General features: G+C 47.4%; 1 protein-coding gene across 2 annotated transcripts in view; it reads left to right on the top strand.

The window, feature by feature from the left end:
* The window catches only part of LOC136164338 (charged multivesicular body protein 3), a 100450-nt gene that overhangs the window by 38663 nt on the left and 45785 nt on the right, over positions 1-16002 (top strand). The window contains exon 1 of one of the 2 annotated variants that reach the window (XM_065929159.1): positions 3379-3554. The exons of the other annotated variant lie outside the window; for it this stretch is intronic. Coding sequence (XP_065785231.1) covers positions 3510-3554 — 45 coding nt within the window. The 5' untranslated portion in view covers positions 3379-3509. Of the gene's footprint in view, positions 1-3378; positions 3555-16002 lie in introns of those variants that run through there. 2 annotated transcript variants of the gene reach the window in all.

The raw sequence follows: 16002 nt of genomic DNA, 5'->3' as shown, positions 1-16002 counted from the left end.
AAATGTCATTGGAAAAATGGTGCCAAGAGACTTGGTGATGCAAGGTTGCCACAAACTAGCTTGTTTAAAAAAAAAAAAAGCAGTATCTGTGAGGCACAATAAAGCAAAATAGGCTCAGAGAAGAGTCACTATTCACCATGTGCTTCCTGTAGTCAGCATTTTACACATTTGTGGTAATTCACTCGATTTTATTTATCACCATTGTTTAGTACTTGTCCTTCTCATCGGATTGTATGAGGTTCTTTTCATTCATTGTTGTTTTCTTAGAGCCTATAGAGTGCTTAATATATAGTAGGTATTTGATAAATATCATTCACTAACTCGAAGTCCAGTGTCCCTCTGCCTGAAAAATTGCTGCTTTATAGTTCATGCTCAAAAAAAAAAAAAAAAAACAGAAGAGGGGTATGGTGAAGGAGACTTCCAAACACTTCCACAGATTTCTTATCTTCAGAGAGCTCCATCATATTAAAAAAATAAAAAACAAAAAAAGGAAGGGAGACAATTCAAAGGAAAATGGGCAAAGGATACAAAGAGGCAATTCACAAAAAAGATTCAAATAGCCAAGAAATATACAAAAAGATGCTCATCTAGACTAGTAATCAGAAATGAAAATTTAAACAATATACCCTTGAATTGGCAAACATGTAATTGATTAATAATATTCATTGTCAGCAAGCATTTAGGGAAAAGAGAGCTCTCGTACACTGTTGGTAGTTCAAACTGTGCAACCTATACAGAGTATATAGTTAGTACTTTAAAACTTGTACTTTAAACTGTGTCTATTGTTAAAGAGGAAAATTGGAAACCACATTGTATTTTACGATAGGGAAATGGTTAAATAAATAATGGTACATTCCTGCTTTGGAATCCCTTAGCTCTAGATATTAACATCAATGAAAATCTATGCAAAATTTTTTAAAAAGAAGACTGCAAAACAATATATAGAATATGATCCCAAATAAGTAAAACTACATTAAAAATATATTCTCCAAAGTAAAGGCCACAAAGAATTCACAGCAATTATTTAAATAACTATAGATAATTTGACAACTTTTTCCCTGAGAAAATGAGTGTGAAAATTTTACTTTTTACAATGAACATGTACTGCTATTTTAAAGAACATTATTGAAGTATGTTTATGTAAAGTGTACAAATTAAAGTGTCTATTTTTATTGAAGTATAGTTGATTCACAGTGTGTGAGTTTCAGGTGTACAGAAAGTGATTCAGTTATATATCTTTTTCAGATTCTTTTCCATTTTTGGTTATTACAATATATTGAATATAGTTCCCCTATACAGTAGGTCCTTGTTGTTTTATATATAGCAGTCTGTATCTCTTGCCCCACCTCCTTTCCATTTTGGGAAACATGAGTTTGTTTTCTGTCTGTGAGTCTATTTATTTTACAAACAAGTTCATTTGATTGTTTTTTAGATTCATCACATAAGTGATATTGTATGATATTTGGCCTCCTCTGTTTGACTTACTTCACTTAGTATAATAATCTCTAGGTCCATCCATGTTGCTACAAATGGCATTATTTCATTCTTTTTTATGGCTCAGTAATACTCCATTGTATTATCCATATCTACAACATCTTCTTTATCCATTTGTCTGTTAATGGACATTTAGGCTGCTTCCATGTTGAAGTGTCCAATTTTTGACACAGCATATATCTGTGATACTGTTGCCACAAGCAAGATAATGTCCATCACCTCCCCAAATATTCTTTATGTCCCTTTGCAATCTCTCCTTCTTGCCTCTTTCAAAAACAACCCATCTCCTAGCAACCACTGATCTACTATCACTAGAGTTTGCATTTTCTAGAATGTTATAGAAGTGAAATCATACAGAATGTACTTTATTTCCTGGCTTCTTTCACTCAGCATAACTATTTTGAGATTCATCCATGTTGATGCAGGTATCAAGTTTGTTCTGTTTTTATTATCTACCACAACTGGTTTATGCATTTACTTGTTGATGGACCTTTGGATTATTTCCATTTCTCAGCAAATACAAATAAGGATGCCAGTACAAGTCTTTGTAATCACATGTGCTTTTCCTCCTCTTGGATAAATAACTAGCAGTGGAATGGCATGAGGTAGATACATGTTTATCAGTTAAAGAACCTGCCAAAATATTTTCAGAATGGTTGTACCATTTTACAGTCCCACCAGAGATGGGAGTATGGGGTTGAGGTTGTAAGTGGATTCTTCACCATCATGAGACAAGGTAATGAGAACAACCAGCAGCTCACCAGTGTAGATTCAGAGATTGCCCAGCTAAAATGCAACTGCTTCTTTCTAGTCACAGAGTCCTTTGAGAATTTGATTAAGGTTATGGTCTATGTGGGCTTCCCAGGTAGTGCTAGTGTTAAAGAATCTGCCTGCCAACGCAGGAGACATAAGAGACCCGAATTTGATCCCTTAGTCAGGAAGATTCCCCTGGAGGAGGGCATGGCAACCAACTCCAGTATTCTTGCCTGGAGATTCCCACAGACAGAGGAGCCTGGCAGGCTATGGCCCATAGGTTCGCAAAGAGTCATTACTGAAGTGACTTAGCATCCCCATGTTCTATGCAGACTGCAGGATCACACAGGGGAGGGCTGGAGTTCCTTAAAAAATTGAAAAGTTACAACTGTTGGGACTTGGAAGGAGAGGGGAGAAAGAATGATGCCCCGGTTTTAGTGACTAGGCCATGGTGGACACAACAGAGGGGAGGAACAGCTCTGGCGGGAGGAAGCGGTCATTTCTGGCTCACTGCATGTGAGGTGCTTACGATCTTAGGAAAGTGGTTATAAAAGTATCTTGTTTGGGCGGAGATACAGACTTCCGGACAGTAAGGAGATCAAACCAGTCAATCCTAAAGGAAATCAACCCTGAATATTCACCGGAAGGACTGAAGGTGAAGCTCAAATCCTTTCGCCACCTGATGTAAAGATCCGACTCTTTGGAAAAGACCCTGATGTTGGGAAAGACAGCGGGCAGGAGAAACGGATGACAGTGGATGAGATGGTTGGACGGCATCACCCCACTCAATAGACATGAGTTTGAGCAAAGACCGAGAGATGAAGGACAGGGAAGCCTGCCCTACTGCAGTCCCTGGGGTCGCAGAGAGTCAGACACGACTGAGCGACTGAAAAACAACAGACTTCCGGGGCAACAACATACAAATTTAGGTGAGCAGGCGCAGCTGTAATCACGGGGTGCAGTCAGAAAGTTCGCATCCTCCGGAGGAATCGCCTCCACGCCTCAGAAAAACACCTAGCTCCTTACCTGGATCCACAAGTCCCCTCCCCGAAAGTGCGCGAATGCGTCAACCTTTCTGACAAAAACTCCGCGCTGAGTCTGCGCAAGAGTTCGGCGCATGCGCACCAGGCTCCCCGCGGCCGCTCCCAGCTCCTGGCGCCCAGACTCCTTGCCTCTCAGCGGCCCCGCCCAGGCGGCTGCCCGTGACCTGCCACGGCGCGGGGAACGGAAAGCCGGCAGGGGCGAGACGAGTTCAGTTCGCCATGGGGCTGTTTGGAAAAACCCAGGAGAAGCCGCCCAAAGAGCTGGTAAGGGCAGCGGCGGCGGCACCGGAGTGGGTGCGTTTGCGTGGGGGTGCGGTGGAGTTGGTAAACGACTGGACGCTCTTCCCCCGCGGTTGGCCAGGTGCCGCTCGGCCCCCATTTCCGGGGCCTCCCACTCGATCGAGGGGCCGGAGGAAGTCTTTAAGGAAGTGGCTGTGGGGAAAGAGAACCCCGGACTCCCATTTCCACAAGGGGGCCGAGGGCCGGGTGAAGGGGTTCCGCGGTCTCGGCTAGGGGCGCAGAGGCAGCAGCGCTGGCGCGGCCTCTGGAACCCCTGCCCCGGCGCGCGTTGGTACGTCCCGCGCGGAATCTTTCGCTGGCGCAGGCCCCTCCCCCTCCCGGCCGCCTGCGGAGGGCGGGCGGACCGGCAGGGTCCCTAGCATCTTCGTTAGGAGACCATCCCGAAGTCGGGAAGGTTCAGGCACCTGTCTGTTCCTTCCCCACAGCCGCGCCTTATTGAGAGGGAGACTCAGGGTCTCTTTCCTCTGTCCTTCAGCATTGACAACCAGACGCACAGTGATAGCAGGGACCCCTGCTAGTAACTACATCTGGTGTAGAATTCTGAATCTCCCTGTCAACTTCCATCATCTCCCGGTACAGTGGAGCGGTTAAGAGTGCTCTGCCGAGTCTGGAGCCTAAGTTCGTATCCTGGTTCCGCACATAATCACCTTTGTGATCTAGGGAAAGTTCATTTCTGTGTGCCTTAGTCTTGTGTGTTGAGTAGGAATGACAGTAGTATCACTTCAGAGTCATGGAAGACGGAAGGACGTTAAGTTTTATTAGCTAGTAACGCTGCCGCTGCTAAGTCGCTTCAGTCGTGTCCGACTCTGTGCGACGCCGTAGACGGCAGCCCACCAGGCTCCTCTCTCCCTGGGATTTTCCAGGCAAGAATACTGGAGTGAGTTGCCATTTACTTCTCCAATGCATGCATGCATGCTAAGTCGCTTCAGTCGTGTTCGACTCTGTGCGACCCCATGGACAGCAGCCCACCAGGCTCCTCTGTCCACGGGATTCTCTAGGCAAGAACAGTGGAGTGGATTGCCATTTCCTTCTCCCAGCTAGTAGTGCTAGTTTTGGTAAATATGTTTGTTTTTGGCCGCCCCGGGCAGCTTGTGGGATCTCAGTTCTCTGACCAGGGATCAAACCAAGTCTGTGGCAGTGAAATCCGGAACCCTAATCACTGGACCACCAGGAACTCCCAGAGTAAATTCTTTGTATATTCTACATCAAGGGTCCCCAACCTCTGGAATTTAATGCTTGATCTGAGGTGGAGCTGATGTAATAATAATAGAAATTAAATGCACAATACTTGTATTGCGCTTCAGTTGTTCTGAAACCATCCCCATCCTCCTTCAGTGGAAAATTTTGTCTCCCACAAAAATGGTCCCTGGTGCCAGAAAGATTGGAGACAGTTTTTCTACCTTACTTTCAAAGTGCAGAGTGTTATGCCCGATGTCCAAATCCCCGAGCGGGAAGAGAGACGGCTTCCAAGACAATGCAACTCACAATAAAGGGAAGTTTATTGCTGACTCGAGTCAGGGCTTACTGCTGCAACCAACGCAGTGGTGCAGGGTCAGAAAGCGCTGAGCCCAAGCTGTTCCCCAAATTTATAGGGTGTGCATAAGCAGTTGGTAGCTGGCTTAAGCGTATTGGTTACATATTTGCAAAGTAATCTTATTGGCCCAAACCTTGGCGGACTTTTTTTCAAACTTGGACGTTCATGGGCTTTTCAGCTTTCCCCTGATAGGTTCTCTTTTTCTTGCTAGGCGCATGTTGATTGGCTGGCTCCAGGTGGCCTGATAATCATGTTACCCTGGAAAACCAGGCCTACTCCTAATCTAGGCTGCCTGTCATGGCGCAGCCTCACATTCCCCCCTGTCTTGTTGTTTCTGTAGAGGAATCTTTCTCTTCATCCTGGGCTACCATCTGATATTGTTGCCTCAATACCATAATCTGAATGGTATTTAGACATTCTTTAATAAAAGACATTAGCCGGTTTAAAATACAAGGGCCAAATGTTAGTGTCAATAACAGTACTATAAGTGGACCCAGGAGGGTGGAAACTAAGGTGGTCAGCCAGGAGGAGCATTGAAACCAAGACTCAAACCATGATTGTTCATTTTCTCTTGTTTTTGCCTGCTTAGGCCTTCTCTAACTTTTTGAAGAGATTTCTGTACTACTCTTGAATGGTCAATATAAAAACAGCATTCTTCTCCTAGGGCTGCACATAGTCCCCCTTGTTGTAAGAACAGCAGATTTAAACCCCTTCTATTTTGTAACACTACCTCAGCCAGAGAACTTAAGGATTCTTGGAGATGGGAAATGGATTTTTTGAGTTGTTCAGTATCTTCATCTATTGCAGCCGTTAGCTGGTTATACTGTTTATCTTGGAGCGTTAAGGCTGCAATTCCACTTCCAGTTCCTATAGCCCCCGATCCCAACAGGACAGTTAAAGTTAGGGCAGTGACGGGTTCTCTTTTTACCTTATACTGACCTGTGTCTCTAACTTTGGCTGCAAGCCTTCTTCTGAGTAATAGTTCAGCCGGGGGATTAGATGGACTAGGACACAGAAATCTTGGGAGGTTTTGGGGTAGTCACCTGGTTTGGTCCCAAAGCTACCTTGGGGGCCAAATAGAGTGGTCCCAGCTGTAATTTGAGCTCAAACTGGAATCCATTATCGAATCCAGTCTGATAAAGATGTAGACCCCAGGCTCTGCCTTCGTCCCACCTGGTAAACCTTTTTCCCTCGTCAGTGAACTTAATCTGTAATGGAAAACATTGTCCAGGTTTAGATGACAACATCTTACATGGTGGGAAACCTTGGGGTAGTTTTACCTGAATGAGGTCTTTGATGGGATTGGTGAGCCAATGGACCGTTCCTGTAGTTTCACATCCCCAAGCAGCGCAATAAAAAGAATCAACTACCCCACATTTTGCAGTTTGGTTCCGATCTCTTCTTCCCCCTGGACAGACATATACGGGTGTTGGGTTTGTGCATGGTGTGTCTCCCTGGAAGGCCCAGTCAAAAAGGCCGAGTGTTTCAAACTGAGGGCTCCCGATGAAGTCACTCAGTTGGCCGGGGACCGTGGAAGCCGTTAATGTCGGCTGCCAGGACGCATAAATCAAAGGTCAGTTCAGGCCACCATGTCCCTTTGGGGGCTATGTTGGAACTCGAATTAAGTAGTCCTCTGGTCTCAGGGTTGTAGACCACCCAAGTCATGTTAACCGGATGATGGGGGTTGTGGCTGGTCGCTCCTGGGTCGATGAAAGCTGCCATCAGCAGGAGAATTAGGAGGCCTCCCGTCAGACGAGTTTCAGCTTCAGGATTTGACGGGTGAGGACTCGCCTTCCATTCTGCTCGTGCTTTTTCCTGTTCTTCCGGAGTGGCTTGCCGCATGTGATTGCAGTGAACCCAGGGTCCAATCCCGTCGACCTTAACAGCGGTAGGAGTGGTAAGGAGAACAACATAAGGGCCTTTCCATCTAGGTTCTAATACTTTAGATTGGTGCCGTTTTACCCAAACCCAATCACCTGGGCCAATATTATGTGAGGGAATGGCCCCCTTACTTTGACCCTCGGGTATCTCTCGAATCAATTTCCAAATATGGTTATGCACCTTACTTAATGCCATCAGAGTTTGCTGGAATTGTCCCAAAGTAGGGGATGGCAGGCATTTTCCCTCAAAAATAGGACACACAGGAGGGGGTCTTCCATACAGAATCTCAAAAGGGGTAAGATTCAGCTTATAAGGGGTGTTACATGCCCGAAAGAGTGCGAAGGGAAGGAGGGTCACCCAGTCCCCGCCAGTCTCTATTGCCAACTTTGTCAAAGTTTCTTTTAGGGTCTGATTCATTCTCTCAACCTGTCCTGAGCTCTGGGGATTATATTCACAATGTAGCTTCCATTGTCCCCAGAGCTTGGGCCAGCCCTTGTACAATCTGGCTCACAAAGGCAGGTCCGTTATCAGAGCCCATAGTCACTGGCAGCCCATACCTAGGCACTATCTCCTCTAAGATCTTTTTAGCAACCACTATTGCTGTCTCTCCCTTAGTGGGGAAGGCTTCTACCCACCCCGAGAAGGTATCTACCAGAACCAACAGATAGCGATACCTGTACTTGCCTGGCCTTACCTCAGTGAAATCTATCTCCCAGTGTTGCCCTGGCTCTTCCCCTTGGTACCTTGTTCCCGTGTGCTGCTTTTTCCCTGTCCTTATCAGCTGGCACGCTTTGCAAGCCTGGATTATCTCTCGTACAGTTGCATTTTGTCGAGGGAACCTCAGGCAGGCTGTCTGGAGAAGTGTTAAGGTCTTTTTCTCTCCCAGGTGTGTAGTTGTGTGCAGGTGTTGACACAGGTGACGACCCAGGGTGGCAGGCAATATCAGGTTGTTGTTTTGGTCTCGGTACCATCCATCTTGGTCATCCTTCTGGAGGGTGGTATCCTCGTTGATCCAGGCGAGATCAGGGAGGGAATATTCGGGAACTGGTGGCAGAGTTCCCATACCAGGAGGTGGAAGTCCCACGGCTAATATGGGGGCGGCGTAGTCCCGGCTAGCCGCTTCTCGAGCGGCCGCATCAGCGGCACGATTGCCCCGCGCCATAGGGTCTTCTTTCTGGTGACCGGGGACATGTACTGTTGCTACTGCCCGGGGCAGTTGGACAACTTCCAGGAGCCTGCGAATCTTGGGCAAATTTTTGACCTCCTTTCCCTCAGCTGTCCGAAATCGCCTTTCTTGGTATATTGGACCTTGAAAGCATATCGGCTGTCAGTAAAAATGGTGACTCTCTTCCCTTTGGCTTGCTCCAGAGCCTGTATTAGGGCCATCAATTCTGCTTTTTGCGCAGAAGTGTTTGGGGGAAGTGTCTCAGCCCATATCGTCTGTCTTGAATCATCAACTATGGCGGCTCCTGCCTTCCTTTGCCCATCTTTTACATAGCTGCTCCCATCGGTGAACCATACTAGCTCACTGTTGTTTAGGGGTACATCAGTTAAGTCTTTCTGAGCCGCCAGGGCCTCAGCCAGTATCTCACTGCAGTCATGGAGAGGGCGGTCTTTCTCTGGGTTGGGTAGGAGCGTGGCCGGATTCAGGAAGCAAGGGGTCTGAAAACGCACCTGTGGGGCATCAAGCAGCAAGGCCTGGTAATGTGTCAAACGGGCATTGGAGATCCACTTACCCGGCGGCTGCTTTAAAACCCCTTCTATGGCGTGGGGGGTGTAAACCAAGAGTTGCTGTCCATACGTCAACTTGTCAGTGTTGCGGACGAGGAGGGCAGTGGCTGCAATGATGTGAAGGCAAGGGGGCCACCCAGCGGCCACCGGGTCCAATCGCTTCAAAAGGTATGCCACCGGCCGTATCCATGGTCCCCATTGTTGCGTCAAGACCCCCTTTCCTATTCCTTGCTTTTCATCTACAAACAGCTGGAATGGCTTATTTGGGTTGGGCAGGGCAAGGGCTGGGGCTTCTAGTAGGGCCCGTCTGAGTGTCTGGAAAGCCTGTTTCATTGGCTCAGTTCAAGTCCAGTTTGGGGTCTCTTTACTTCCCTCATACAAGGGCCGGGCCTTCTCAGCAAACCCCATGATCCACAGTCTGCAATATCCAACAGTCCCCAGAAACTCTCTCACCTGGCGAGGGGTCTTGGGCTCTGGTGTCTGCAATATTGTTTCCTTCATGGCCAGAGTTAGCCACCTTTGCCCCTGCCTGATCTTATACCCCAAATAGGTGACCTCTTGCTGGGCTATTTGCACCTTCTTTGTGCTAGCGCGATACCCCAAGGTGCCTAGAGTCTGTAAGAGGTCCCCGGTGGCACGGCTGCATGCCTCCTCTGTGGTTCCAGCCAACATAAGGTCATCTACATATTGTAGCAGGATGACCTCTGGGTGGCGAGTCCGATATTCATAGAGGTCCTCACTCAAAGCCTCATTAAACAAGGTAGGGGAGTTCTTGAACCCCTGTGGGAGGCGGGTCTAAGTTAATTGTACTACCAGTTGGCCTTCCTCCTTAGTCCACTCAAAGGCAAATATCTCTTGGCTCTGGGCCGCCAGGGGTAGGCTGAAAAAAGCATCTTTCAAGTCCAACACGGTGTACCAAGTGTACTCAGGCAGTAAACTGCTCAGGAGGGTATACGGGTTAGGGACAGTAGGGTGTATGTCACTCGCCCGTTTGTTGACTTCTCGCAGGTCTTGGACAGGTCTGTAATCTGTCCCCCCTGGCTTCTTCACCGGCAGTAAGGGGGTGTTCCAAGGGGATTGGCACCGCTTGAAAATTCCGGCATCCATGAGCCGTTGAATGTGGGGAGTGATCCCCCGCCGAGCTTCCTGGCTCATGGGGTACTATCTCACCCTCACAGGAATTGCCTCGGCCTTTAGCTCGATGACGACCGGATGTCTCATTTGGCCAGTCCCATTCCTGCTGTTTCTGCTCAGGCCAATGGGTATTTATGGACCCACGGTTGTACATCTGGTGCTATGACCTCTGAGGGCTTAGGTGCAAAAAGTCTGTATTCATCTCTTAAAGTTAGGGATAAGACATGTATCGGCTGTCCAAGTCCATCCGTGACTGACATTCCCCCAGGGTCAAAATGGATCTGAGCATTAACTTTAGTCAACAAGTCTCTTCCAAGTAGAGGGGCTGAGCATTCTGGTATCACCAAAAACGAATGGGACAACTGGTGGGTCCCCAGATTTACTTTCCGTTCTGTGGTCCAACAATATCTTTTTGTCCCCGTGGCTCCCTGCACCAAGCTGGTTTTCTTAGACATTGGTCCCAGTTTTTTATTTAAAACAGAGTGTTGGGCGCCAGTATCTACCATGAAGCCAACGGGTTTCCCCTCCACATGTATGGTTACCCAGGACTCGGGGAGGGGTGCCGAGTTTTGACTCCCCTAGTCACTGTCTTCCCCCGCATATAGAACTCGAGTTCCAGGGGAGATTCTCTCTCTCTGGGTTGTTCCTCTCTTCGGGTCCCTCTTAGGGCACTCGTTTTTCCAGTGCCCCTGTTCTTTGCAGTAAGCGCACTGATCTTTCTTTAGGGCCTGCCTTTTTGGTCTCTCTTTTTCTCCCATCTGGGCGTCTCGAGGCTCCCTCAATTCTGTTCCAGGCTTCATCCCCACAAAAAGAATCTGGGCTAGCTCTCTCTGGTTCTTCCGGTTTTCCTTCACCCTATGTTCCCTATCTTCCTTCCTGATCTTCTCAGCTAATTCCCTTTCCTCCCGTCGAATTCGCTCTTCCCTTTCTTCTGGGGTCTCTCTACTATTAAATACCTTTCCAGCTGCTTTCAGTAAATCTTGTATTGTCTGTTCTCCCAATCCCTCTTTTGTAATTTCCTCCTGATATCTGGGGCTGCCTGATTTACAAACGCTAACAGAACTGCAGCGCGTGACTCCTCAGCCTGGGGGTCCATAGGTGTATATTGCCTAAAGGCTTCCATCAGTCTCTCTAGGAAGGCTGATGGGCTCTCAGTGGGCTCTTGCCTTACTAAAGTTACCTTTGCCAAATTTGTCGGCTTTCTAGCTGCGGCCCGCAGGCCAGCCATTAGAGTCTGGCGGTACACTCGGAGACGCTCCCTACCTTCCGCTCGCTCAAAATCCCAGTTAGGCCGTGAGATGATGAGGCTGGGCGGTTGGTCTCCCGTCGACCCCCGGGACCTGTTTCCATGCCTCTGCCAGAATCCGCTCCCATTCTTCTGTGGTGAAGAGCACCTGCAACAGCTGCTGACAGTCGTCCCAGGTGGGGTTGTGAGTGAACAAAATGGAATCTAAGAGGTCAATGACGCCTTGGGGGTTTCTCTGAGAAAGGAGGGTTCTGGGTTTTCCAATTGTACAGGTCACTCGTGGAAAAGGGCCAGTACTGATAGGTTCGCTCTTCATCCGGGTTAGCTGGTCCCACTCGGATGGGGAACGCCTGAACAGTGGATGAAGGTAACTCTGGGTCCCCAGGGTCTTGCCCATCCCTATCACCCCTAGTTCTCCCCTGGGTCCCCAGTGCTGGTCCCCCCTCATGGTCGGTTCCCGTTGACCCTCTTAATCCTCTCGGTTCACCCGTGGGAGCTTCTCTTCTCGGAGAGAATCGCAAGGGGGGCACACATGGCGGAGGCCTTATCTCCATTTCTAGATCTATCAGGTTTGGATAAGATGATTCCTGAAGGACTGGTTTTGGGTCCTCTTTCTTTTTAGTTTCTTCCGGGGTGGGGGGGGGGGGCGCAGTCTCTATCACCAGGACCTGTGAATTGGAAGAACTAGGAAGTTTGTGAATGAAAGGTTTTAACCACTTAGGTGGATTTTCCACTAGATCTTGCCAGACCATGACAAAGGGGACCTGATCCGGATGGCCTCAGGGATCAGGAGCCATAATCTTCTTCTTCACAGCCTGTATGATGGACGGTTGAAAGGTGCCTTCCAGAGGCCATCCAACCCGGAAGGCGGGCCACTCTGCAGAGCAAAAGGTTATTAATTTACTTTTCTTGACTAGCAAAGACAAGTTATGGGCCCTGGCCCTGACATCCGAAAAATGGTCAATCATGAGAGAAAGTGGGGTAGATTCCCCCTGACCCATGGTCAAAGAATAAATGGTAGGGAAGAGAGAGAGAGAGAAGAAGTCACTGAGAACGACCACCAAAAAATCTTACCAGGAGTGGTGGCGGCCAAGAGGTTGGGCTTATGGTTTGCTTTTGGAACTGTTCATGTGCCTGCGTCGTTGCACAGAAGTTTTCTTGCTGGGGGCGGGCACCCTAGAGGTTTCTAGCCCGTTCCGTGACCCCCTTATCCTCTCACAGGAGTCTTCAAGTGGCAGGCGCCCTAATGGCCTTTAAGTGCCTGACCCGTGCCCACACAAAGAATTTTAGGCGACGTCCTCAGTTAGGGATGTTGAAGGAGAGTTTCACCTGATCGGGCTCCCGTTACTGAGGCTCACTTACTGTAGGGCCTTCAGAGCCCGCCAGAGTGTAGCCCTGGGCGGGACTCATCAATTGCCTCCACAGCCGTTTGCCTGTTCACTGAAACTCCCGAAAAGAAAAGGAGTTGAGGGCAGATCAGAGAAGAAGAGGAAAGGAGAGTAAGTCAGAAGAGAGAGAAGAGAACGAAGTACCAGAAGAGAACGAAACCAGAGACAATGCCGGCACACACACAAACACGGAGGGTCGTAGACAAACACATGGATAGACATATGTCGGCCGACAACACAGCGCTGGGTTTTCGGGCCCCCTGAATCCTCTTGCCTCCGGTACAAGGTTTATCTTACCGAATGGCGTCCACTGTTCACCAGACTCGGGATCAGGAGAGGAACTCGCCTTCCCACAGAACCGGCAGCCTTCTAGCGCGCTCGCTGGCCTCGGTCTTGTGCCGGCTGGAACGTCCAATCCGCTTCCCCCTTTATAGAAAGCTTTCTCCTGCGCCAGATACCTTCCTGCTTCTCAGCAGGGCCTCGGATTTACACTGGACTTTCCTGTCCTGCCTGAGCACTAGTGCTATTATTTATCCTTTCCCTCTGTCCTGAAAGTGTTCTCTTTCCCCTGTCAAGGGATCCTGGACGAGCCCCCAAATGTTATGCCCGATGTGTGAATCCCCGAGTGGGAAGAGAGAAGGCTTCCAAGACAATGCAACTCACAAAAAAGGGAAGTTTATTGCTGACTCGAGTCAGGGCTTTCTGACCCTGCACCACTGCATTGGTTGCGGCAGTAAGCCCTGACTCGAGTCAGCAATAAACTTCCTTTTTTTGTGAGTTGCATTGTCTTGGAAGCCTTCTCTCTTCCCGCTCGGGGATTCAGACATCTGGCATAACACAGACCAACAGCATCACCTGTCACCTTGTTAGAAATCTCAAGCCTCACCTGTTGAACCATAATTTGAATTCTGACAAGATCACCTGTGATAAGTGTGCATATTAAAGTTTGAGAAGTATTACAGCACCCAGTACATACTTAAACATAAGGAGGAAAAAACCCCCAAATCTTTCATTTAATAGGTGATCTCACCTGTTCAGCCGTGTGTGTGTGTGTGTGTGTGTGTGTGTGTGTGTGTGTGTGTGTGTGAAAGTTGCTCAGTCGTGTCTGACTCTTTGTAACCCCATGGACTGTAGCCAGCCAGACTCCTTTATCTATGGGATTTTCCAGGCAGCAATACCGGAGTGGGTTGTTTTTCCTCTCTCCAGGAGGTCTTCCCTTCCCAGGGATCGAACATCTCCTGCATTGCAGGCAGATTCTTTACAGTTTGTGCCACCAGGGAATCCTGTTCAGCCCTAGCAGGCATATTTTAAACTATTGTCGTGCATCAGGAGGTTGCTGGCACATACTGTGTGTGTTGTTGTTGATTGTTTTCAATAATCATAGCCACTAGAACAGTGTTGTTGTTCAGTTGCCGAGTTGTGTCCCACTCTTTGCAACCCAAAGGACTACACAGGCCTCCCTGTCCCTCACCATCTCCCGAAGTTTGCCCGAGTTCATATCCATTGCATCGGTGATGCCATCTAGCCATCCCATCCTCTGATGCCCTCTTCTTCTGCCCTCAGTCTTTCCCAGCATCAGGGACTTTCCCAATGACTCGGCTGTTCACATCAGGTGAAAGACCCTGATGCTGGGAAAGATTGAAGGCAGGAGGATTAGGGGATGACAGAGGATGAGATGGTTGGATGGCATCACTGACTCAATGGACTTGAGTTTGGGTAAACTCTGGGAGTTGGTGATGGACAGGGAGGCCTGGCATGCTGTAGTCCACAGGGTCTCAAAGAGTCGGACACGACTGAGCAACTGAACTGAACTGACCAAAATACTGGAGCAGATACTAGACTGGAGTAGATACTAGAACAGTAAATATTAGTTCCCTCAAGCAACTTACTCAGCTTTACTCCCTGGTAAAATAAAAATTGGGGTGCTTAAGTGCTTAAGTGAGGTAAGAGTATGACATTACTTTGCAAACTGAATAGCATAATATAATGAACATTTTGTGGCTTGTATGTATTCTGAGATGCTTGTTGTAGAACTGAATTTTTGATGTTAGTAAAGATTATTATCTTCAATGTTTGGCCTTAGTTTTGCCGTTCATAAAATGAGAAGGTTCTGGGAAAATACTCTCATTACTATTTAAACTAGTGCAAGCTGTGCAGTCAGATTGAAAACTACTGATCAGAGTTGTGGCTGGATGATCTTGATTATTCCCATTTCTTTTACATAAGTTTTTCTTTCACAAAATCCCTTTCCATTTTGTAAGTTAATGAAAAAATTTTGATGGATTTAATGAACCTTTTTCTCTGACATTTAAAGACACATGTATAAAGTTTCTGTAGTTTTTTGGTGTTTTTGATGACTGAGATTTTTTGGCCCGTCTTGATAACACATGTTTTTTTTGTTTGTTTGTTTGTTTTCAGTGGGTTTTGTCATACATTGATATGAATCAGCCATAGAGTTACACGTATTCCCGGTCCCCCATCCCACCTCCCTCTCCACCCGATTCCTCTGGGTCTTCCCAGCCCACCAGGCCCGAGCACTTGACTCATGCATTCCACCTGGGCTGGTGGTCTGTTTCACCACAGATAATATACATGCTGTTCTTTCGAAACATCCCACCCTCACCTTCTCCCTCAGAGTTCAAAAGTCTGTTCTGTACTTCTACGTCTCTTCTTCTGCCCTGCATATAGGGCCATCGTTACCATCTTTCTAAATTCCATATATATGTGTTAGTATGCTGTAATGTTCTTTATCTTTCTGGCTCACCTCACTCTGTATAATGGGCTCCAGTTTCATCCATCTCATTAGAACTGATTCAAATGAATTCTTTTTAACGGCTGAGTAATATTCCATGGTGTATATGTACCACAGCTTCCTTATCCATTCGTCTGCTGATGGGCATCTAGGTTGCTTCCATGTCCTGGCTATTATAAACAGTGCTGCGATGAACATTGGGGTGCACGAGTCTCTTTCAGATCTGGATTCCTCAGTGTGTATGCCCAGAAGTGGTATTGCTGGGTCATATGGTAGTTCTATTTCCAGTTTTTTAAGAAATCTCCACACTGTTTTCCATAGTGGCTGTACTAGTTTGCATTCCCACCAACAGTGTAAGAAGGTTCCCTTTTCTCCACACCCTCTCCAGCATTTATTGCTTGTAGACTTTTGGATAGCAGCCATCCTGACTGGCGTGTAATGGTACCTCATTGTGGTTTTGATTTACATTTCTCTGATAATGAGTGATGTGGAGCATCTTTTCATGTGTTTGTTAGCCATCTGTATGTCTTCTTTGGAGAAATGTCTGTTTAGTTCTTTGGCCCATTTTTTGATTGGGTCATTTATTTTTTTGGAATTGAGCTGCAGGAGTTGCTTGTATATTTTTGAGATTAATCCTTTGTCTGTTGCTTCATTTACTATTATCTTCTCCCAATCTGAGGGCTGTCTTTTCACCTTGCTTATAGTTTCCTTTGTTGTACAAAAGCTTTTAAGTTTCATGAGGTCCC

The sequence above is a fragment of the Muntiacus reevesi genome, chromosome 3, assembly GCF_963930625.1.
Source record: "Muntiacus reevesi chromosome 3, mMunRee1.1, whole genome shotgun sequence".
NCBI classification, from domain to species: Eukaryota; Metazoa; Chordata; class Mammalia; order Artiodactyla; family Cervidae; genus Muntiacus; species Muntiacus reevesi.
Note: the sequence above shows the minus strand (reverse complement) of the source record. Positions and strands in the feature narration are given on the sequence as shown.